The 24290-nt window shown below is 37.1% G+C and overlaps 1 protein-coding gene across 2 annotated transcripts in view; it reads left to right on the top strand.

The window, feature by feature from the left end:
• Positions 1 to 22554, top strand: part of iqca1 (IQ motif containing with AAA domain 1) — a 37446-nt gene extending 14892 nt beyond the window's left edge. The window contains exons 10-19 of one of the 2 annotated variants that reach the window (XM_052559010.1): positions 4324 to 4430; positions 4718 to 4816; positions 7657 to 7724; positions 8049 to 8131; positions 9949 to 10056; positions 15797 to 15996; positions 20097 to 20183; positions 20967 to 21144; positions 21402 to 21640; positions 21748 to 22554. In XM_052559010.1, coding sequence (XP_052414970.1) covers positions 4324 to 4430; positions 4718 to 4816; positions 7657 to 7724; positions 8049 to 8131; positions 9949 to 10056; positions 15797 to 15996; positions 20097 to 20183; positions 20967 to 21144; positions 21402 to 21640; positions 21748 to 21900 — 1322 coding nt within the window. In that variant the 3' untranslated portion in view covers positions 21901 to 22554. Of the gene's footprint in view, positions 1 to 4323; positions 4431 to 4717; positions 4817 to 7656; positions 7725 to 8048; positions 8132 to 9948; positions 10057 to 15796; positions 15997 to 20096; positions 20184 to 20966; positions 21145 to 21401; positions 21641 to 21747 lie in introns of those variants that run through there. The other variant, XM_052559011.1, reaches the window with a different exon arrangement.
• Positions 22555 to 24290: the final 1736 nt, after the last annotated feature.

Genomic DNA, 24290 nt, shown 5'->3' with positions numbered 1-24290 from the left:
ACTATTATACTACATATAGAGAGTATACTAACTTTTAAAACTGCACCCAATCCAGTATCATAATTATACAGTGCAAGCATGTAAACTGAATTATATACTACTGCAGTTTTGCAGCACAAGTGTGGTGATTTGGATTCAGTGGAATTGAATTTTTCAGTATTGCTGTTGCACTGTGCTAAATTTTGTATGTTTTAAGTTACAAATATCACAATAAATGTTTTGAATGTGTTTATTGGAAATTTAAATAATTTAATGTTGCAGGTGACAGCATGGGATGTGTCAAGTGTGATAGTCATGTACATGCATCTTTATCTCTGTGTGTGTGTGTGTGTGTGTGTGTGTGTGTGTGTGTGTGTGTGTGTGTGTGTGTGTGTGCGCGTGGGTGGGTTGGGTGTGTGTGTGTGTCTGTGTGTGCGCATGTACAGATGCCTTTTTGACTGGAAAATATTTCAGCCAGCGAGCAGCTGTAACCTTGAAGGAAGCAATTATATGCCCAGTCAAAGCTGCTTAATTCTTTTCATTAGGATTTTCCTCTAAACGTCACCTTGCACAGTCTGCAGAGCAAAGGGTTACATTCCAGAAGAATGAAGCTTAAAGGTGTAATGAAAAGCAGAGATCAGAGCTTACCTCCCAAATATTTGACATGGTTGAGTGGATAACGATGTCCTTCTCACAGCGTATTGCTTATATCTACAATAATCATTGCTGTCATCAACATTGTCCATAGAATACTATTACTTTAGATGATGAAGTTGTCAAATGTAAATTAAACATTGCTGGTTTTTATTATTGTAAAAAGAAGTGTGAGTAAATATGCACTTTTTGTGTACTTGAAATCTTAAAAGTAAAAAATAAAAACTAATGACATGAAAGTTCATTTTAAAAAAAGTGTACTTTAAAAAAAGTGAACTTTGTTGTAATATTACATTTAAAGTTTATTTTACAGAACACTTTAAATAATTGTTTCAATAATTGTTTGTTCTTTTTGTTCTGTGTTGACTAACATGTAAATTAATTGATTATATTTTTTAACTGTAAAAAATGAAAAGGTGATAAGGTGTAAAAAGGTACCTGCCCAGTGACAATTTTTTTACCTTTTTTTCTGAGAGTGTAGTGTATTATTCATTATTGCATGTAAAGTTTATCAATTCTGAATATAATTTTATATATATAAAAAAAAATATATATATATATAGTTTCAATAGAAATTATAATAAAGTATATTGTACTTGTCATGCACTTAAGCATATTTAAAAAAGAAAGGAAAAAGTGGGTCAAAAACACAAAAACTCATTTGATTTAATATACAGTTTCATTTAATTGCAATTAACATTCAATTAAGTGTCTGAAAACATTACATTACGTTTTCACTTAATTATATTATTTCTGTATAATAAGTACGCACACAGCTTGTACGGTAAACAATGTGAGCAGCCATTCTGAACTCAAAGAACTAAAGCTTTGTATGATATGTTCAGCAGACAAACATGTCCGTGTCCTACATCCTGCCTGTCAGACAGCTAATTAGAGCGGAGGGTCTTTGGTGTGTAAGCTAATCGGCAGCACACTGTTTTATCAGCTGTCTGTAATTGGGATATGATCATGTGGTGGGTTTATTTAGTTGTAATGAGGCGGAAAGGTGAACACCATATTTACCCAGAATCAGACAATAACCAGCATGATCTCTAGAGGGACACGCTCTGTTGAGAAAGTCACCCGCACTGCTGTTGAGAATGGCTTATAGAGAGGCAAAGGAAGTAATTTGTAGTACTCAGGGTAAGATTGAAATTGCCTGTTTGGGCTTGTCTGGTGCTTGCTTCCCTCTCACTCCCTTTCCCCCCTTCCCTTCCTGCATCCCAATGTCACGGTGCACTTGCTGGATGTGACAGATGAATTGCATTTTAGTCTCTCGCCAGAGAGAGCCGTGTTAAGGAAGTGTCTGTTTCTTGCTGTTAGTTGAATGACCGAGACAAACAGGCAAAACAGGCTTGCAGACAGAAAGCAACTCCGTCTCCGCATACTGACTGCATAAAAATCTTCACAAATGGTACAATAGACCATACCTTGAAGGTAAGTGGTCGCTATGGAGCCTAGCAGAGTGGATACAGCTGACCACCCTCAAGCCCTGAAGTGTTTTTAAACTCAGTCTCCATTTGGTTGGGTGGCAAATGTGTTGTATATACACTCGAGCAGATGTGTGTGGCCACCCCCTCCCACAAAACTGGCCCCCATGGCACAAGCTTTTCTGTTCATCCACAGTAGTGTCTGTTCTTCATGCACCATGTGGGGTTGAAGCATTCTCAGAGGGCTTCAATGCCAATAAAGAAGGTTTAAAAAGCTGACCCCTAACAGTCGTGTGTTTTTAGGGGAGTTAGGTGGATGTTGTCTTTAAACAAATAGGCCAGGCTGTGTGAATGCATCCCTCTGAAGGAGCGAGGCAATTATGTGGATCGTATTGCCCCTGGATGTTTTGAAAATGTGACTTTAAAAAGGAGGCTTTGTGGATGACAGTTTGACCTCTGACCTCAGCAACAGATCTAATTTCAAAGTTTGATGCTTATTTTTAGGTTCCACCAGAGCGAACTTTAACATCAGTGGCCTTTGACCCCTTTGTGAACTTGACAGCACTGATTATTAGAGTTGTGTGGAAAGTGTTAAATTAAAAAATTGGCTGAAAATTTGGCTGAGGTTTGGCTGAGACAGTATTTGAATTGAACTGGCAGCATCTGCGAAGCTTGTGACACACCAAACCAACATCAAAGAATGAGCAGCGATGAAAGCTGACTGTGTTGACTCGTGTCACCTGCATCTAAGCCAAAAAGTTGCACTTGAACACACAGCAAAGACTTTTCAGCATACAGCATACAGCCAACAGCCAACTCAGTAGGAGGCAGTAGGAGGCATTCTTTATACAAAAAGGGAAACCAAATCTAGGACTCCAGATATACAAACCGTAAACAAAGCAGTGCTTAAAATTTTGAATATCAGTTCACTGATGGACAAAACTCCACCAACATGGTCCAACTAGTATCGATCCTGCAGAATAACATGCCTTGAAAACTGAGCTGACAGATGCTCAATGTTCCGGCTTGGTGTGTCAATTCAATGAGGCCTACAAAACCTTAAAACTTTCTAAAAACTTTCTACAAAGTGTACATCAGAAGAAAAAAAAAATTAAATGTCATATGAGCAAGTATCAAACTTGTTGCTGTAGTTTGAAACTTCTTTTGGCATGGGCTCCATCAAACTTTCTTTGTTTTATCAATGGGTGCTCCCCAGAGGTCAATGAACTGTCCATATTAACCGTCTGCTAGCTGACTACTTCAAATTTGATGTAACACTATTTATTTTCACAACAAACTACAAGCACTCCTCATCACCCTGCAGTATAGTAGTCAAACCATGCCCGTGTTCATGGATTTCATGAATTGTAATCTGACCTGAGTTCAAAGTCTATCTATACAGATATGTATATATTGTTTTATGTACTTGCTCAATAATGACATTTTGTTAATTTTTAACCAAAAAACTGAGGGGGGTTGAGGGGGGATCTTTATTGTAGGTTTAAATTTAAATGTGATTTCCAATACTAGCTCTGTTTCCATTTGTAAAGGCACACAACCTTACTGTTTATGAGACTTTTGTAGTTACATAAGTGTCCGTGTAGCTCAAACAGTAGGGTATTTTTATCATAGCTGATAACAATGTTTTTGTTGAATGCACTATAAGTTGCTTTGGTTACAAGATATTTTTTAGCACTTTTGCAAATGTTTGTCCAGGCAAGTTTAGATTAATTTTGCTGTTTATTTCTGTGCCTCTGTATGATATGCCAATGGACAAATAGGGGAAAACAACTTCAGACTCATTGTGAGGTCAGAACCTGTCATTCAGTCCAGTTCCAGTTTCCAAATCAACCTGGCATACTGCCTTTAGCCGGGACAGGAAGTGGGTGGAAATGGACTTCCTGTCAGGATGTGGCTCGTGAGAGCGCAGCACAGAGTACAATCGTATGCTACGTTCTCACCCAGACTACAGCACCTGTGCTTCCTCTACGCAGGAGCTCCGTCTGAGGCCCAACAGACCTCTCTCAGAATTGTTTCCTCCACTACACACAGTGCTGACTGATGTTCTCCTGGCTTTACTTTGATGCTTTATGTCCAACTCGAATTTTTCACATGTATAGAATATGTCTATAGGTTCTGCTCTTGGATATAATGTGAAGCACTATGGCGGTTTCCCAATGGTATGATCATATTGTCACTGCTGTTGCCAAGTGTTTTATTTAAATCTTTACTTACCCTGTGGATTTGTTGTGCGTTGCAGAAGTTTGGCATAACCGAGATGAAAAACAGAACTTCCTTCAGTGTTTTGATGCTCAACTGGTGCGTGAGGAGAAGAGATTGGAAGTTGAAGAGGAGCTCAGAGTTCAGGTGGGAGTAGAGCTGTCATCAGGGCGGATCCTGGGGCCTGTGATGAAGGACGCTCAGTAAACACATATTAAACCTTCCAAAAGTATGAGGAGTGGGGCCCTCAGCTTCATAATTTTGTCTTGTACCCTTATGAATTCAAACCCTGGTTGGGAGTGAAGAAATCAACACTCTCTCTGCAATACATTTTATAAAAGTCATAACACCCTATGAAAACAAAACACCTCAACTCATTCACTTCCCTTGTGGCCTAATTAATTTTTTTCTCTATCTCCATCTCTTTGCCTTAGGTGGATGAACTGATGAGACAGGAACTGAAGAACCTTAAACTGGTGGTGGACAGAGACAAGGGAAAGAAAAAGAAAAAAGTCAAGAAAAGCAGTAAAAAGGTGAAAGGCATGCATACTTCCTAGCAGATACAACCTTAAGCACATTCTAGATGCCCTGCATGAGTGACAGTGTACAGATGCTCAGTGCTCCCTGCTCAGATTCTAGATGGTGACTGGTCTGTAAACGCCTGTAACGTGTCGTTTAGTCTGGATGGATTCAGATCTTGAGATGTACTCTCAGCCTTCTGTTTATGCACCTTGTGTTCGGGGCCTTGGGGTCATACAGTTATTTGCCCTTATGACCAGGAATGTGGGCTGGACAGAGAATTAGTAAAGGTGTCTTGCCCTCGTCAACTTGTGTTTTGATAGGGCCCCTTTTCCCCACCTTCTTTACCACACACACATAAGCAATATATGTCTAGTGGAGCAAAGACATATATCCGTGGGTAAAGTACGTTTACATACACAAGAATGTTAAATGTGGCTTATTGACACTGGCATTTGAATATGCTTCCATAAATTCCTGAACCCAGAAACAGTGTTATCAGAATGTTGACACTTTACGACTTACTGCATCACAACGGTCAATACTAGACATTCATATGTGCAAAGTGCACACAATAAACACAAATTATTATGCTAGCAATATCTAGACAGAATAATAAACACAGACAGAGTTAAATGTGAATATGTGTGTTGCTGTTTAACTGTGACCTATAAATATATGTGAATATAAAGGTGATCAATCCATCTCTGTATTTCCTGCAATCAGTCAGTATTGTGTCTTTTCCAAAACAAGACGCAGAGGAAAAAAGGCCTCATCGCATGCCAGCACAAGAGCTAGAATTCCTCAGCAACATATTTGGTGATCTGCTTGAGTTGTTTTACGCTGAGAGGTTTTGACAGCTAAATCGGTCACAGACGCTGTCTGTCTAACGCGTGTAATTTATACACAAATATGTTTTATCATTAATCATCCTGCAAATGCAGGCTCATGCAAATCGTGTTTAGCTCTGCTGGCATAAGACTAAATTCCATTTTCTCACATGGTTGGTATATTGAACTTTACTGTGATTTTCAAAACATTCAGTGAATTTTGGAAGCCATGCAATTTGGGTACAGCAAATGAAACATTATGCAACAGGGAGGGCTTGTTTGTTACGTGAACATGCGATGCCTAACTTGAGCTAATACTAGCAGGAGTTCACTCTGTCAGTTATATAATTGCAGGCATCAGTGTTTTTAGGAGAAAGCTACTCCATTCGCAGGGTGTTTTCGATCTTAATATCATTGACCTGCCAGGAAATTATCTAACATTTTCCATAAAAATATTTAGGGGAATCACAGTACTCTCAGTCCATTTGGTTTCTGAGAAAAATCAGTGGATATGTTCTATTCCTCATCCAATAAATATTTAGAACATTTGGTAAATTATCATTTAAAAAAACCTGGCTGCTAGTCCTGCTAGTCTGGTTCATTTGTGGTTTGGAAAAGGTCTGAGTTACAGCAGGTTCCAGGGTGTCTCCAGCAAGCCGAATAAAATGGTTGTATTGTGAGTTCTTTATGGATAATCAAGAAAACACAGTGACACACAGTGTAATCATGTAATTTGTTTGTTAAGGCAAGTCACCAGATGTTTTTCAGGATTTCCTCATTTTGGGTGCAAGCACATATGCCACATCTGTTATTAAGATTTTTCATTGTAGAGTCAGAGTTTTTAATATACTGAAACAGACATGTACATATTCCCTGCTGTTAAAAGAAAAATAAACTTTCTTTACAGTCTGACACTAATCTAGGCATACTTTGATTTACATTATGGCTTACTTCAATCTATTTTAATATAATCCAGGGCCTGGTTTCCCAAAAGCTTGGTAAGCCTAAGAAGTTCGTAAAAACGATCGTACGACTGATCTTAATATTACGGTCTGTTTCCCTAAAGCATTGTAACTTAAGTAGCACTTGAAAATCATCGTAGATCTACAAGTGCTCTGGAGTAATTGTTAATCCCTAAGTGCATCGTAAGAAGACAGATTTATGCGTTCACCTGCAGGGCAATCGGCAGATTAAACCTTTAACTTGATTCAAATGCAATGTGATTTTAATATGAGGATTTGATTGTGCTTTATTGTACACTTTATGACTCGTTTTCTTATTTTAGTTCTAATTAATTAATTAAATAACAAATATAGAAATACACATTTAAATTAAATGACTGAAAAAAAAAAAAAGACTAAAATAAGTAATGTAGGAAATGTTTCAAAAACTGGGGGGAAAAATATGTCAATGACTTACTGAAGTGCACGAAAAACAGCTATGTATTTGATCTGAAATAACGTCTCACTCTCTCTCGCTACACTGTGTATAAATAAATTAATTTAAATAATTTTATGCATTAAGCAGACGCTTTTATCTGGCTAACATTTTTTTACCTAACATAATATATAAATATATAAAGTATATTATATATTGCTATGTAAAGTATAATATTTTAGACTATAATATAATATTGTATTGTGTTATAGTTATTATACTCAAGTTGTCTGTCTGGAGTGCAGCATTAGGTAAACGTCAATAAACGATAGTGTACTACAATTAAGAGCCATTCTATAAGGTGACATTTCAGCACTTGATAAACGGATAGCGACTCCTAAGTAGTACTTTAAGCACAGCTACATGCAACTGTGTTAAGTGCATTGTTGGGAAACGCACGTGAAACAATAATGAACGATCGCAAAATTACTCGTAGAAAATGCTCTTAAGCTCTAAGATTAATCTTTATCAGGAAACCTGGCCCAGAAAAATGAATACTGACAAAATATTTTACTACCCTTGTTGATTTCATAATTATTTTCATATCTTGCTGTCCATAACTAAAAACATGTTTTCTTTGCTTTCAGAAAAAAAAGAAGGGGCGAAAGACTGGAAAGAAGAAGAAGAAGAAAGAGAAAGATCTCACAGCTGACAGGTTTGAATAACCAAACTGGTTTAAAATGCAAAGTCTGTTTCACAAGAATATTGAAATGTAGTTTAATCATTGCTTAAAGAGCACGTTTGACCCTTGCCACTGTTTGCACTGGGAGATGTAGATCAAATGTTAAAGAGTTCTACAGTAGAGAGATTGTGTCAGCTCAGGGGGTGACTGGCGGACGTCCATATGGAGCAGAAGAATTCATAGCTGGCTTTGAAAGCTGTGATGTAATAGAAGGTTGCGTCAGATCCCAGCATGACTGATCAGTTTGCAATGCTCTTTCTCTTGTTCTTTCTCTTAAACTTTTTGTTTTCCATCTAGGACCATAGAATCTCTGTATGAGGAGCTTGTAATGGAAGGCTTCATAATCAGGCCAAAGAACATCAAGTTGACAGATTACATTGGTAAAAACTAAACACAATCACCACAGAGATAACAGTCACTTCTTTTTAGTCTTGGGCATTCTGTAATTACCTAACCCAAAACTGGTGTCATTTGGTCAATTCTTGTTGAATTGAATGCAAATTCTGTCATTACCTTTATCCTGTCGTTCATAACCTGTATGACTTTCTTTATTTTGCATTTACATTACATGGTTCAAGTATCCCAATTCTGATTTTTTTTGTGCCCATGTGGCACAGATCAGATATGACCCATGAACATATAAGCAGGGAAAACACATTGATCCCAGCATTCTCAAATCAGTTTCAGGCCTCATTCAAATGTGGAAATGTGAACTCTGTTATGAATCGGACACATGCATTTGCATCTGTCATGTAAGTCATGTAAACTGGTCAGCAAAAGAATCTGATTAAGTCAACAAATTTGAATTGTTCATCAAGACCTGCAGTATAAATGTGGCCAAAATGTCCTCTTTTATGTTCCACAGATGAAAGAAAGTCACACAAGTTTGGAAAGACATAAGGTTGAGTGAATAATGACTGGATGTTTAATTATGGATGAACTATCCCTGATTAAACTAAACATTACAATCCAAAATATTTCATTCTGTTTTGAAGATGTAAACATTTCAGTTATATGACCATTTTTTTTCCTATTGAATAGTCTATAAATGGTGTACATATTTCTGAAAAAGCGTTAAGTATTTAACAAAAATCTATTAAAAATATAACAGCATATCAACCATAACCAACAAAGTTTAGAGCTATGAAACTATGATGAAATATAATTATACTTAGCTAAGTTAAGCATGTTTAAATAAATGGATTATTTATTTTATTTATTTTTTTGTGGATAATTTATAAAAAAATGTCATTTACATATATTCATTTGATGTTGTTGTTGTTATTAATATTATTATTATTATTGGACAGTCAGATCTTATAGTCCTCTCTGTCAGCTGTGAAGACTAGATCTTAATTTGGCACAATAAGTTGAAGGCCCCTTAGGAATCATTTCCCTCCCCTCTGTTTCCTGGCACAGTGTAATGCCACATGAAAAGAGAGCTCTTGTCCCAGTTCAATGGCTGTGGTCACACTTATGGACTCCAAACTGCCTCTGAAGTCATATGTTTACTAAACATTTCAGTATTCCTGCTGATAATTCTTGGAAATAATTAGTATAGCTAAATCACATAAAGTACATAAAGTCCAATCTCAGAGCTGTATCTTTGAAGTGAACATTTATTGTGCATTGAGAGGTCTTTTCTAGAACAACTTACAAACACTCCTTTCAGTGGTTTCCATGTGTAACTATTTCTTACATCTCACAAGCACATTGAAATCAGAGCTAACTCAGTAGTATAGCAGTGTAAATGATGTTTTATGATGCAATAGATTGGCCAGCGGTTCAATCTGGATTTTACTGCTAAAGCAACTTGATCACAGACACGTGGCAAGTGCTGAATCACATCCCTGTGAACGTGTGTGTATCACAATGGATTTTATGACTCATCAACGCTTCAACTCCACAGCGTAGCAACCTAATGTTGCTCTAAAATGGCACAAAATATGAAGCCTCAAAGTTTTGTTTCTGTTTAGTGTCTTCTTACTGGAACAGGGTGTGGTGTTTCAAGTTTAGAAACCACATCGACTGCTATGAGATGAAACAACTGACATTGTTTTTTTATTACATTCCATGGAACCAGGGTTGTAATGATGATGTGATGCAATGCTGGCAAGGCTGGCAAGAAGCCATTGATGTCTGATGTTTCATAACATGTTTAAAGCAGTCTGGCATATGTTCTTCCTTGTCTTTCTAGGAGAATACAGTTACCTGGGCACAACATTGCGGCAAGCAGATATTGAGCCCATGCCATCTCTGTCTGATGTCAGACAGCTCATTGCACTCTATGGCGTCCTGCCTCTGGGTGAGTGTAACCAGCTCTGACTAGTCAGGCCTAGTCAACACTGCTTCCCTTCATTTTAGTCATATAAAATGCACAAACACACCTGGTGTCTGGTACTACTCCGATGATGCCACTATAATGACGTACGTTTTGCTGGTCTGCAAAATAAGAGAGTATATATATAAAAAAAAAAGATTTTATACCCAAAACACATTCTCAATCTAGCAATAATTTTTTGCTTTTTTTTTTGCCTTGTAAGACATCAAATAATCAAAGTATGTTTTGATTGTTACCATGTATTACCATGTCATTACTACAGTTACCCCTTTTTTATTTATTTAAAAAATTGAGAATAATTTGAAAAAAAAAAATTTTTAACCATGAGATATTTTATTTGAATATATCTTTATATTAAAATTTTAAGAACTTAAAGTCTGAGAATTACAACTATTAACAAAACTATTGATATTACTTGTTAATATTTTAAAACATTCACATAAACTTTAACTTTCAGATGAAAACGGCAATTAATTTTATATAATGAACAATATATAAAATATTTTATTTTTACAGTATTTTAAAAAGATTGCTCCTGTATTAAGAAAAAAAAAATGTCATGTATCTCCTCCAAAAATGAACCGAGCTCACCTGGATGCATTATGAAGCAACAAACAATGTGAAACTATAATAATTAGGCTTTTGAGGGTAAAAATTTCCACCATTGCGCTTAAAAACCTTGAAGGAACTTTATAGTGGCTCACATCAATTTTTCAGGAGCAGTACTATCAGATCCATGCACACGTTTGGCTGTGTGTGTGTGTTAGAGTAGGTAACAGAACGCACTCTATCTGCCCTTCTGAACTGTACTTGACCCTAAGCAGCTCATAGTCTTTTGTAACTTTCTCTGGAGCGAATGCTTCATTGCCATAGCAATGCCTGGTGTCCCATATCACATTATCAACACCAACATTCATGCTATACCACTCACTTCTCATTTAATAACCCAGCATGGGCTCAATGGGATCAGCACAGGGACCAGGCAGATCATACACACGCTGTACTGGTGGGCTGTAACCTTAACAACACTTTGTGATTCTTGGCCCTAGACAGATAAGGGTTACCACATAAACAGAGTTCAGTGCTAAAACAAAGACGCCTCAGTCAGCAGCGGCAAAACAGTCACACACAGGAGTCGAACGTCTATTTCCCTAATGATCTCTGTGGTATAAAAGAGTGCGATGTTTCTCCAGAGGTACCTCATTGCGGCATTCCCAGAGGAGAGTAATAGATCATCTACACAAGTAGATGCAAGTACAAACCTGGATTGCTCCCAATACAGCAAAAGCAGAGCAAACTAAATCAACTCTGTCTGCATGCAATGAAAATTCATCCTATCTGTTGTGCAATATTATTGTGATTTATATTTTTTTATAACCTGATAATTCAAATGTTTTTTTTACCTAACCTCTACAAACTCACTTCATCTGCATCTACTTCGGAGAGCAATGGCTAAAATCTAAAAATATAATTAGCAATCGATGCATAGAACCAAGTCCCCACATTTTTTCTTTCCTGATAATCCTTCACACTAGGATGTGCATCACAAAAAAAAAGATCTGACGCTACTTCCATTTTGTTGTGACTTTAAAAAGGTGGAGAAAAATCTTCCCTATCTTTTGTCACTGATGTCAAAGATTGTGGCTCATCAAACTTAGCAGTATTTTGGCACAAGTTACTTTATAATTTGACTAATGCTCATACAATATCTGGTCAAGTGTTTTTTACATGTTAGGCTGTTAAATGCATTTACAAAATTGACATTTTTTATGGTAAATTTTCAATGTTTATTTTAAGGACATTTTTGGTTGATTCTACACACATTAATTTATCCTAGAAGCAAAACTGATGTAGTGCAAGTCTTGCTAAAAAGAGGAACAGAGAGATAGAGCAAGATTAATCATTAGAATCATTATCCACCTTCTCTATTCCTACTCAGTATGTGCTTTCTAATAAGACATAAATCCTAGATTTATGTATTTTTGATAATTGACCTGAATTGGTCTGAAGTATGTGTCTCTCTAAAGAGACCAAGTCTTGTTAGATCTACCCACTAGATTTAATTTTCTAACCATTTTACTGGGCGGACTCAAGCAAATCTAATTTGAGCATATCTAAACTGGTAGTGGTTAATTGGGACAGTGTGAAACACAGGAACAGTGTTGTTTAGAACAACTGTTTTGTATAGATGGTTGTAGAAAAGCACATGTTTTTCAGTGTCCCTCATTGTGCTTGTCTGTAAACCGTTTTATACTTGATAAATTTTGCAGGTATTCAAAGGTCAAATGGACTTCCTCCATAACACAATGGCCCTTTTAACAGGTCTGTCGGGGGAGATTAGGAAGTGCAATCCAGTTTTGAATAATCATGTTTAAAACGTGTTGCATGGGAAGTGTACACGCAGATATACATTCATTCATGCATAAACATACACATAGGCTATGCTCCATTCTGCACACTTACAATGTGTAGTAAAAATAGGCACTCACTGGTGATGGTGAAGTCCATACTTTTGAATGTGCAGCAATGGGTGGCTAAATAAAAATGTCCTATGAGAGACAAATGAGCTTCCTCAAGGGGGCGCTTACCGGCCTGGAAAGTTGAACTCTCCATTGAACCACATGCAAAACTCGAGATGTTTACTTTACTGGAACCATTTGTACACTAGAAAGTAATTTTGTTCAAATGATTAATTAAGGATTCATACCTGAGACACAGCTGGAACTCCTAAAGTTTTTATAAAAATAGTTTTAAAATCTTATTCAGCTTACAAAAACAACTGTGATCCAACCTATATATCCAGTTGAGACAACTGAGCCTTGTTTGTGCAAGTCTGGTGAAACAGTATTCAGATACTGTATCTTGATAGCTACGTTCAATTTATTACCTTATAAGTAATAGTATTTCTTAACTTTAAACTTTATATAACAGGAAAATGCAGCAGCAGCTTTGGCTTTGCATTCCTTGACACATTTCAACTTCAAAAAATGTCAAAAGTGGACAATAGCCCCAAAAGCATGCACATAAGCACACATAAAGTATTATACCACTTGATTATGATTTTATGATATTTTAAGTCTAATTTAAAATTAAAATGTAATATTATTTAGGATAGTATTTGAATTTGGATATAATCTATACCTTACTCGTGCAACACACAGCTTGCACACTGTGGTGATTTTGCTGTTTGTATCGCCCCCTGCTGCATACAGATAATAAAGGGGTCATATGACCTTGCTAAAAAGAACATTATGTTGTGTATTTGGTTTAATGCAATTGGTGTATGTGGTTTAAGGTTAAAAACACATTATTTTCCATAAAATGTACATTATTGTTACTGCTCTATGCCCCCATCTGAATATTTGGGTTGAACTGTTTTGGAACAGTGTTGTTAAAGGGATACTCAACCCCAAAATGAAAATTTTGTCATTAATCACTTACCATTTTCTCTTCTGTGTCAGCCGCGACACAGGCTGTGCTATTTTCTTTCAAATCAAGGCGTAAATATACATAGAAACTGTATCCTTGTGGCGCGGCTGACACAGAAGAGCGTACACTGCCTGCATACAGCTCAGATTCGCCTAAATGGTGCTATGCTGATGTGGAGTGACACAGAGGAGACAAATTGTTGAATAAAGTCAACAACGATACTACAGCGAGAATAAAAGTTACACTTTCTTTCTTTGCATGAACATTTGGGCGGTGTTATGCAAATCTTCCCACACAGTGACTTAGACGTGGGGGAATGTTTAAATAAGGCTTTGATAAAGAATATCTCTTCGGGTTTGAGACTTTAGTCTTTGCAACTTTAGGGATCTATGCACAAACATCTTATAACACCCCAATGAGAATGAAAATGTGACTCGTTTAAAGAAATAGTTCGCCCAACAATAAAAATTTGCTGAAAATTTAATAACCCTCCAGGCCATCCAAGATGTAGATGCGTTTGTTTCTTTATAAGAACAGATTTTGTGAAATTTAGCAGTACATCAGCTGCTCACAAAACATTAATCAATGAGTAATGTACACAACTCAATGAACCTCTTATGGAGTGAAAACCTGTGTTTTTGAATGACAAATCCATCATTAAGGCATTTTCATTTTAAACCATCCCTTCTGGACAAAAAAGAAGTACATGATTGCTTGATCTGTGCATATTTTCTCCTGATTCAAATCAGATTACTAAAATGCTCCAAATCGGTTCCGATGAAGAAACAAATTCATCTACAATAGCATGTATCGCATGAGGGCAAAGAATGTCTGCAATATTGTTGTTTTTTCTGGGTGAACTATTCCTTAAAAGGGCAATGATTCTGGTTATCACTGAGATGTCTAAGAGAGATGAAGATGTGAGGACAAATACCCTCACATGCAAAATATGAGCATGTATATGTATCACTAGAGTTCTTGCCCTCAATGCTCTTATCTCAGGGTGGGTTACACATACTTCTTTTCACTTCATAGGAGTAGTCCACCCAAATATGAGAATTCTGACATAATTGTCTAACCTTCATATCAATCCAAACTTGTATTCTCCCATGGAACACAAATAAATAATTCTGAAGATTGATCATGTTCTTTCTATTCACTTATAATGAATATGAAGTTATGAACTGAGACTTTGAAGCTTCGAAACGAAAAATTAGGCGCCATGAAATTATGTTAAGAATAGGCCATACAAAGTAAAAGAATTCTAATATCTACTATAATATTTGCTACAATTTTTGTGTGATGAACAAACAGAAATTGAAGATGTTATTAATTTCCCTTCCAGTGAGCATTTAACATTTTTGATTATTCCAATTTGTTATCTAATCTTTCAGATCAGTTTTGTGAACTGAATTAACTTATTCATTACAAAGATCTAACTCAAAACAGTGAAACAGACATTGCTACTTCTATCATGAACACAGCAAGAACAGATGGGTGCATGCCAAGATTTTCAGTGAATAATGACTTACTTAATATAATGTTATCAAACATGGACCACCGGTATACATTACAGTGCTCTTGGGACTCATTGAGAACAGAGACGTCATATTGCACAGCACCTGTTACATGTTGCGTCTGTGCGGACGTGTTTGTTTGTGCGAATGTGTGTGTGTGCGGCCGGATGTTTGTGTGTGCACTGGTAGTCGTATGTTTGTGTATGCTTCTGTTAGTGTGTCTGTGTGGTCTCACATTCATGCCCGCTCACTGCATCCTGAGCTCTGTTCAATCGCAGCCCTTTTACCACGACATCCATCAGAAGGATCTCACACCACCTGTGTCTTAGCTCTAGAGAGCCATTAAACTATTGTTCTTCTATTACTGTGCACCGGCAGCCAGAGCAATCAACCTTTCCTGACATCTGACTTCCTAATCAAATGAGTATAGAGTTCGCAGTATAGTTCCTCCCTGTCTTTAGATATAAATGAATTATTGGGTGAGGTGTATTAGAGTTTAAACAGCTGGAGTCAAAGGGGATTTTCCTTCTTTGTTACAACAATATTATATTGCAAATTATCTCGCAATCCTCTTGAGATGACTTTTGAACAATTACTCTTATTCCACTGGTGTATACCGATGGTTATCTGATATACAGTATTTGTGCAGAATAATGTCAGTCAAATTAATGATGATAAAAGTGCAAGAGGTCAAGATCGATGATGGGAACATAGAAAAAGGATAGAACACTCACTGCTCCCTCTTCTGGTCTCCATAGGCTCTCAGTGCGTCCATGAAAGAGGGCCCCTAATCCGGGCTCTGCTGCTTACGGGGCCGGCAGGTGTTGGAAAGAAGATGTTGGTCCATTCCCTGTGCACTGAGACTGGGGCGAACCTATTTGACCTCTCCCCTGCAACACTAGCTGGTAAATATCCAGGCAAAAGCGGACTGCAATACCTCCTGCACATGGTCTTTAAGGTGAGGTGAAATCATCTGAGGCATCTCTAAAAATACCTCCTGGGAATATAGAAAGCCAAGATTCCAATGTTGAAATTCTATAAGCTTCTTTTAGCTCCATATATCATAAAAACTGATAGAATCAACATATGCGATTGATTGCTGTGCATGTACTGTAGCTTTGCATTAAGATTTATACATCTTCTAAAATGGAGTGAAACTTCAGACTTTGCGTGATGTTTTTCGTTTATGTGAAATATTCTGGCATGGCTTCCAAACATAACCACTAATGCAAATGGAAAAACATTCCTATCTGTGTCATCATGGTGACAAAATAATTAAAACAAGACGTTGTTTACTTGATGCTTAACATTTCAAGAAGTGTTTAGTACTTAGAGTACCGTATTTTTCGGACTATAAGTCGCACCTGAGTTTAAGTCGCATCAGTCCAAAAATACGTCATGATGAGGAAAAAAACATATATAAGTTGCACTGGACTATAAGTCGCATATATTTAGAACCAAGAGAAAACATTACCGTCTACAGCCGCGAGAGGGCGCTCTTTGTCTTCAGTGTAGACTACAGGAGCACTGAGCAGCATAGAGCGCCCTCTCATGGCTGTAGTAGATGGTAATGTTTTCTATTGGTTCATGTCTCTTAGTTCATTTGTCTTGGTTCATGTCAAAATTAATTTTGATAAATAAGTCGCACCTGACTATAAGTCGCAGGACCAGCCAAACTATGAAAAAAAGTGTGACTTATAGTCCGGAAAATACGTTACATAAATAAACTTGTGTTTAACCTAGAAGGCCAAAACTTTATCCCCACATTACCTCTTCCCTTTAGTAATAAAGCTTTAGTAATAAAGTTAGGATAGTTTATTGTGCCAATATTTGTGTCCTTAAAGGGTTAGTTCACCCAGTAATCAAAATTATGTCATTAATAACTTACCCTTCATGTTGTTTCAAACCCGTGAGACCTCCGTTTAACTTTGGAACACAGTTTAAGATATTTTAGATTTTGCCCGAGAGCTCTCTGTCCCTCCATTGAAACTGTGTGTACGGTATACTGTCCATGTCCAGAAAGGTAAGAAAAACATCATCAAAGTAGTCCATGTGACATCAGAGGGTCAGTTAGAATTTTTTGAAGCATCGGAAATACATTTTGTTCCAAAAATAGCAAAAACTACGACTTTATTCATCATTGTCTTTTCTTCTGTGTCTGTTGTGAGAGAGCAAAACAAAGCAATTCGATGTAACTGGATCTTTTTGAACCAGTTCACCAAATCGAACTGAATCGTTTTAAACGGTTCGCGTCTCCAATACGCATTAAAAAAATCCACAAATGACTTAAGCTGTTAATTTTTTTAATGTGGCTGACACTCCGAGTTCAAGCAAACCAATATCCTGGAGTAGATAATGACTCGTTCTCGAGTCAAGAACCGTTTCTGTCAGACGTGTCCGATTCGAGAACCGAGGAGCTGATGATACTGTGCATGTGTGATTCAGTGTGAAGCAGATCGACACACAGAGCGCCTGAACCGAACTGATTCTTTTGGTAATTGATTCTGAACTGATTCTGTGCTAATTGTATAAGCCCAGGTAAACCGAATTAGAGCTGTAATCGGGCCTTAAAAGTTAGGCCCGACAGGTTTCGGCCCGAGCCCGACAAGTACATTTTGATTGACAGCTTTTTAAAAGCCCGAACCCGAACCCGTTGAAAAACCTTTACTCACAGAGATTAGGTTAAGCCTACATGTTTTTGTGGAGGAAAATTATTGAATCCACTGTAGATGTCTTCAGCGCATTCCTACGCTTAATGATGGTATGTCATTATTCACTCATTATTCTCATTATAAACATGGTCAAAACTTTTCCACACCTCAGACTTTTCTTTAGTTGCTGGTGCAACCAAAACATAATCGCCAGAGGCAAGCCTCCGTTAAACCTACTCAGCATCCATTTTCGCATCTTTCTCCATTTTCGTATCTTTCTCGTACTAACCGAAACACATCACATGACCGGAGCGCAAGCCCAAGCCCGAGCCCGACCCAAGCCCACATAAGATGATATAAATTAAGCCCGAACGAGACCGAACCCGTCAGGTCCCATCGGGTCCCGTCAGGTTCAGGCAGAGATCTTCAGCTCTGAACCGAAGGCTTGAATCAAGGGCAATCATCGCCAATGATGCCATTACGTCAAGCGCAAAAGAACCGTTGAACCGTGATAGAACCGTGAACGAGTCATTATCTGGTGTTCATCTTCAGTTCTCTCTTCACAGAAGTTCAGTCAGTGAACTGTTTGAGTAAATGAATTACTCCAGGATATTGGTTTGTTTGAACTCAGAGGGAGTGTCAGTCACATTAAAAAAGTTAACAGCTTAAGTCATTTGTGGATTCATGCGCATTGGAGACATGAACCGTTTAAAACGATTCTGTTTGATTTGGTGAACTGGTTCAAAAAGATCTGGTTACATCTAATGATTTGTTCGCGAACCGGATATCACAAACTACTGTGTGTTGAACTCTCTCAAAACAGACACGGAAGAGAAGACAATGATGAATAAAGTGGTAGCTTTTGCGATGCTTCAAAAAATTCTAACTGACCCTCTGATGTCACATGGACTACTTTGTCGATGTTTTTCCTTACCTTTCTGGACATGGACAGTATACCATACATACATTTTCAATGGAGGGACTGAGAGCTTTCGGACTAAATCTAATATATCTTAAACTGTGTTCCAAAGATGAACGGAGGTCTCACGGGTTTGGAACAACATGAAGGGTAAGTTATTAATGACATAATTTACATTTTTGGGTGAACTATCCCTTTAAGAGAGGAAAATACCAGGCTTGGAAGTTCTAGTTAAAGAACTGTTCCTGAGAGCATCTGGCACAGCGGATAAACAAGGCAGGATGAGGCAAGGCTATGGTGATCTTTCAGCACTTCTCCTAGTGCATTCTGGGAATAAAACCAGGTGCCAACATGACTTCCTTCTCACTTATCCCTTTTGTGAGATGAATCACTTCTCCAAATTCTTGCCCAATGCAAAGCTCTCTTGTTATAAACAGTAGATGAAGGTTTCATTTAGGGAAGTTTGTTTGTAGGTACTGTTCTGTGGACTTCTGATTTTGCTGCTGTGGAGGCCAAAATAAATCAGACTAAAACAAATCTGCAAATCCAGAAGGCTAACTCAGATATGTGTGGGAAAAAGAGCTAGTGTTTTCTTGAATTACAGCTAAATAAATGAGCAGCGTATTTACTGGAGTCAATCCCATGTCCATTGATTCTCATTATGGAACTGAATCTGTGAAATCTTGTGTGAAAATATGCTTTGCTGAATTAATTCACTATGACTACATCATAAAACAGAAGCATATAGAGATTTCAAGTTCAATGCAGCACTAGAAAGAGTTATATTGACAGTTTCCAAACATACAGAAACCCACAGAAGCCATATTTCGGACAGGAAATCAAGACAGAAGGCAGAAACATACTACTATAGCATATTAAATCTTATTACAGAATATAGCCTACTATGTATACTATAGTATGACAATTTTATAGATGCAGAAAACCAGATTGACCTTCTATTTTTTTTAGTTTGATTCCAAGGATGTATGATGGCAAGTATGATGATCCCCCTTTCCTCTAAAATACAAAAGCAGCTAGATATTTCCATGTATAAAAACCTATACATACATACCTGTGTAGAACATATATTTATGTCTTTGTTAATCAGTAGTGAACAGGAAACATTGTTTTCAGACGAATGATATTAAAAAGCATATTGTGGCTCAAGTGGTAGAGCATTGTGTTAGCAGCGCAAGGTTGTGGGTTTGATTCCCAGGGAACACATGTTAGGTAAAAACTGTTATCCTAAATACACTTTAAGTTGGTTTGCATAAAAGTGTCTGCTAAATGTATACATTTAATTTTTATCTAAAGCATGCACTGACTTCACTAATGTGGTGTTATGTGTTTTGGGGGCAGAGTTGATAACAGTCAGTGTTGTTTCTTCTCTGGCCGATAAGTGATTGTTTGTGAGAGAGAGAGCTGATGATTGTTTGTGTTGTTGTACCGTTTGGCCTGCGTTGGAGGAACATTGTCGTGTTTTGGCAGGTGGCTCGGCAGCTGCAGCCCTCAGTCATTTGGATTGGCGACGCTGAGAAAACATTCTACAAGAAAGTTCCGAAGCTGGAGAAAGAGGTTTGTCTACCAGCAGGAAGAGAACAAGTCAGCTTCTGTTCACAGTCAGTAGAACACATATACTCATAACTTTTAATCCATCCTGGCATACAGCTTCAATATCAGACCATCAGCTGTGATATTCTTCTGCATTTGTTTAGTCCTTCATTCACTGGCAGCCAATGTATGCAACCTCATTTTTAAAGACGTTGTTATTGTGAGGAGGTGGCCTCTGCTGACCTCTTGTGGTTAAAGATGAAGATACGCTGTGCTGATGTTAATAGAGTAGTGCAGCAATGACATGTTTGTAGGCCAACCTGGAAATTAGCATTAGATTCAGTCAGAAACCAACAGGATTTTTCCAATGGCTTTTGAATTATTAAAGTAAATAAGCTCCGTCACCATCAAAACTTTATGATTCTTACATGTTTTGTTTTATGATCACAGATAAACACAACAAAATTATTTGTGAAGCCTAAATACAATCAACATATATAATACAGCTAAATGGTAGCTATTAATGAACTACACATTCCCAGAAACACCTGTAGTCATATTTAACTTTTAGTAGCCACTTTTTAGTTATCACAAAGGGGTACTGATGTTCATGTTGATTAATAAAACATAAAAGCATGTTAGGCTTGTGTTAAACACAGACCTTATTTCAGGCATTCAACCAAAAATCCATAAAAATAAAAATAAACTTTGACTGAGACAATGGAACTAGAAGTGCTTTAAAGCTAACTCTCCATAACTCTATAGTTTTCTTCAGTACAGCTTTTTCTTCATTCTGTTAATTTCTAGATGGAACCCAAAAGACTAAAGAAAAGCCTGCCGAAGGTCCTGAAATCTATTAAATCAGAGGACCGAGTGTTAGTGGTGGGGACGACTCGTAGACCTTTCGATGCAGACATAAAACCTTTCTGTAAAGTTTACAAGAAGATCATTTTGATCCCTAGACCAGATTATGCTTCAAGATTTAGTAAGTAAACATCTGTGTCTTTCACATAAGTTAATTATATACAGTACTCAACGTTTGAAAAAGGTTCATCAAATTGTTCTAAGACAAGAATGCATTTTGGTGTTAGGTTTTAGGACAACTTTGATGAAAGATTTTGATCCACTTTAAATGTTGACTACTGTAGAGTTCAGTTTGCATTTCTATACTAAAATCTGCTTTATTATATGTATATTATATGAATTTAAGAGGTGGGAAACATATGTATATTTAATGTTTAGCTCTGTGGAAGGAGCTGCTCCAAGCAGGTGGTGCTCAGCTGGGCCCTAAGCTGGATCTGAGCTCTCTAGCTAAAGTAACAGATGGTTACACTCAGGGTCACATCCTTCAGGCGATCCAAACTGTCCTGAACTCTCACCGCCTCAATCAGCAGACCAAGAGACCCCTCACTGCGGTGGAGTTCATCCCCCCTCTTGCAAGACAAGATCCTGTCTACAAAGAAGAGGAGGAAGCCTTCAAGGTCAGGTTTTTTGTGATTTTTTTTTTTTTTTTTCTGGAGGGGTGCATGTGTTGAACCCAGCTTTATATAATGAGTGTACATTGTGTTTGTATTTTCTGTATTGATAGGCATGGTACACCCGGACACCTCTGGGCAAAAAACGGGCACGAGCGGCCAAGGCCAGTGAAGAGGAGGATCACAAGAAAGGGAAAACTAAAGGAGGAAAATCACAAAAGAAAGAAAAGAAGGGAAAGTCTAAAAAGAGAAAGAAAAAGAAGTGAAAACTGACACTTTTAAACTAACATAATAGGCGACACAGTTTGTGGTCATCCTATCAGAGCCTAAATTCAATTACAGCCACAGTTTCTCTTCTGGCCAGCAGAGGGCATGAGCCATCTTCCAAAGAAGCGTCTGCTTACTGTGTGTCTTCAAGTACTGAATGTTTAACTCTTTCCTTTTTTGCTCAACAAGTACTTTTTGTGAGGTGTTTTTTCTTTGTTGTATTTGACTTTGGTTCTCATCTGTGTGTTTTATTAGCATCATGTGTCTTCTCTTCAGTTGTATTGTTGGCTAATTATGATATACCATACTTGAATTAAGGACTTTGCATGTACTGCTGTAGTTTTTTGCTGCAAATTGGGCATTGTTTTTTCTTTTTTCAGGAAATAAAAGGTTTGGTTATGTAGTTTTGCACTAAACATTATCATGATGTACAAAGCTGAGTGTGTTGTTTAAAATTTATTTTGTGCTACTTTTTTTTAATAATCTGATTTATTAAAAACTGACCAGAAGCCAGAGAGCCATTAAAGGACAACCCTAACCTAAAATCTTCTCTCTTGACAATTTCCAGAAATGATTGGCAAAAACATTGAAATCTGAATGTCACACTTGAGAAATTATAATATAAAATAAAATAACATAAACATTGTAATTATAATAAAGTATAAATGTCATTGTGTTGAATAACAAAATATGAAATCAAGGGAAATGATTTTAGTGCAAACAGCATACCTTTCATGCAAACATTTTTTAGATAGATAATTTAATTAAAATCTAATTTTCATAAAAAATTTAATTTTATCAATTTTAATTGATTAAATAATAGATAATGTCCTGGTTTCACAGACGGGCTTAAACTAAACCAGGATTAGGCTTTAGTTCAGTAAGGACATTTAAGTATTTTTATTAACATGCCTTAGAAAAAATATTACTGGTGTGCATTTTGAGACAAAATAAAGGCACTGATACATTTTAAGATCAGTTAGAGCAAGTTTCTTTCAGTTGAAACTTCTCAGACTTAGATTTTAGTCTGAGATTAGGCTCAAAGCTTGTCTGTGAAATCGGGGGATAATGTTTATACTGTAAAATTAAGACATCTGGAAATGTTGTGGTCATCAAACTAGTATTTTGAAATGGTTAAAGGGGTAGGGAAAACTCATCATATACATCTTACAAACCTATGTACCAAAACTATTGGTAACCAGCAACATTCTTCAAAATATCTTCTTTTGTCTTCCACAGAAGAAAGAAAGTCATGTTTGGAATGACATGAGGGAGAGAAAATGAAAACAGCATTTACATTTATGGTTATACTAGCTTTACCTTTAATTTAGTTCTGAAATAAAATGTCGCCTTGAAATTAAATTCATTCATTTTAAAGTGTGGCTAAAAAAATCACCCAAAAATGTAAATCATCATTTACTCAGCATCATATCATTCTAAACCTATTGACTGACTTACTTCTGCTGTGTGTGGCAGAAAAGAGAAGAGTCATACAAGTTTGGAATGACATGAGGGTGAGTAAATGATGACAGATGAACTATGCCTTCATTAGTTAAATAGGGCAACTTTTTGCTCATTTGTAAAAAGACAGAGAGAGCAAAACACAAGCTATATATGAAAACTCTCAGTATCACAGAGCCTACTGTCTCATGTATTCTTCAGTCATACTGTGTCTGCCTGAAGGGCTGCTGTGCGACATCTCTGCCCAGGTCTCAAAGTATTTAGTGTTCAGCGCTTACAAAACAGCCTGCCCTGCCAAGCAGCTGACCCACTTCCCTTCCTCCTTTAGACTCCTCGTCCCATGGGAGCAGATGCCTGTTTAAATTCCTTCATTCTCAGCAATCTGTGTGCTACCCCTTCTTTGCAACATAATCAACTCCCACACTACTTATCCCAGGTCATTCTTGGTATATTCCTCTCTCATCTTTGTGTGTTTTTTAGTTTTTGCTTTTTTTTGGCTTGCCTTGTTCTATCTTTATTCCACTCTTCAACTCTGATCCTACCAGAGCCCCTCCTCCTTCTCACCAGGGTTATAGGGCATGACAAACATAGTCACCTCAATGTGCTCTTTGTAGCTTCAGATCACATCTAATTGAATTAATCAGGAATACGTGTGTGTGTGTGTGTGTGTGTGTGTGTGTCTTCTAATCCAAAGAACAAAAAAGAGCCCTAAAGCTGAGGGTGACATGTTAAGAGGAGTATGTTTATTTTTTTTCTTGTCTTGCTAACTCAAATGCGAGAAGTTATGCCCATGTGCACTGGCTTTTTATTATATTTGCACACCTAATTACTGAAAATAAAAAGACTATTTGAAGTCATCTTTTCCTGCAGTGCTCTTCATACTGTTTTTAATTAAATGCCTCGTTTGACTGTGCATTATTCTCATAGG

Source organism: Carassius gibelio, chromosome B6, assembly GCF_023724105.1.
Source record: "Carassius gibelio isolate Cgi1373 ecotype wild population from Czech Republic chromosome B6, carGib1.2-hapl.c, whole genome shotgun sequence".
Lineage (NCBI taxonomy): Eukaryota > Metazoa > Chordata > Actinopteri > Cypriniformes > Cyprinidae > Carassius > Carassius gibelio.
This window is presented reverse-complemented; position numbering and strand designations above follow the sequence as displayed.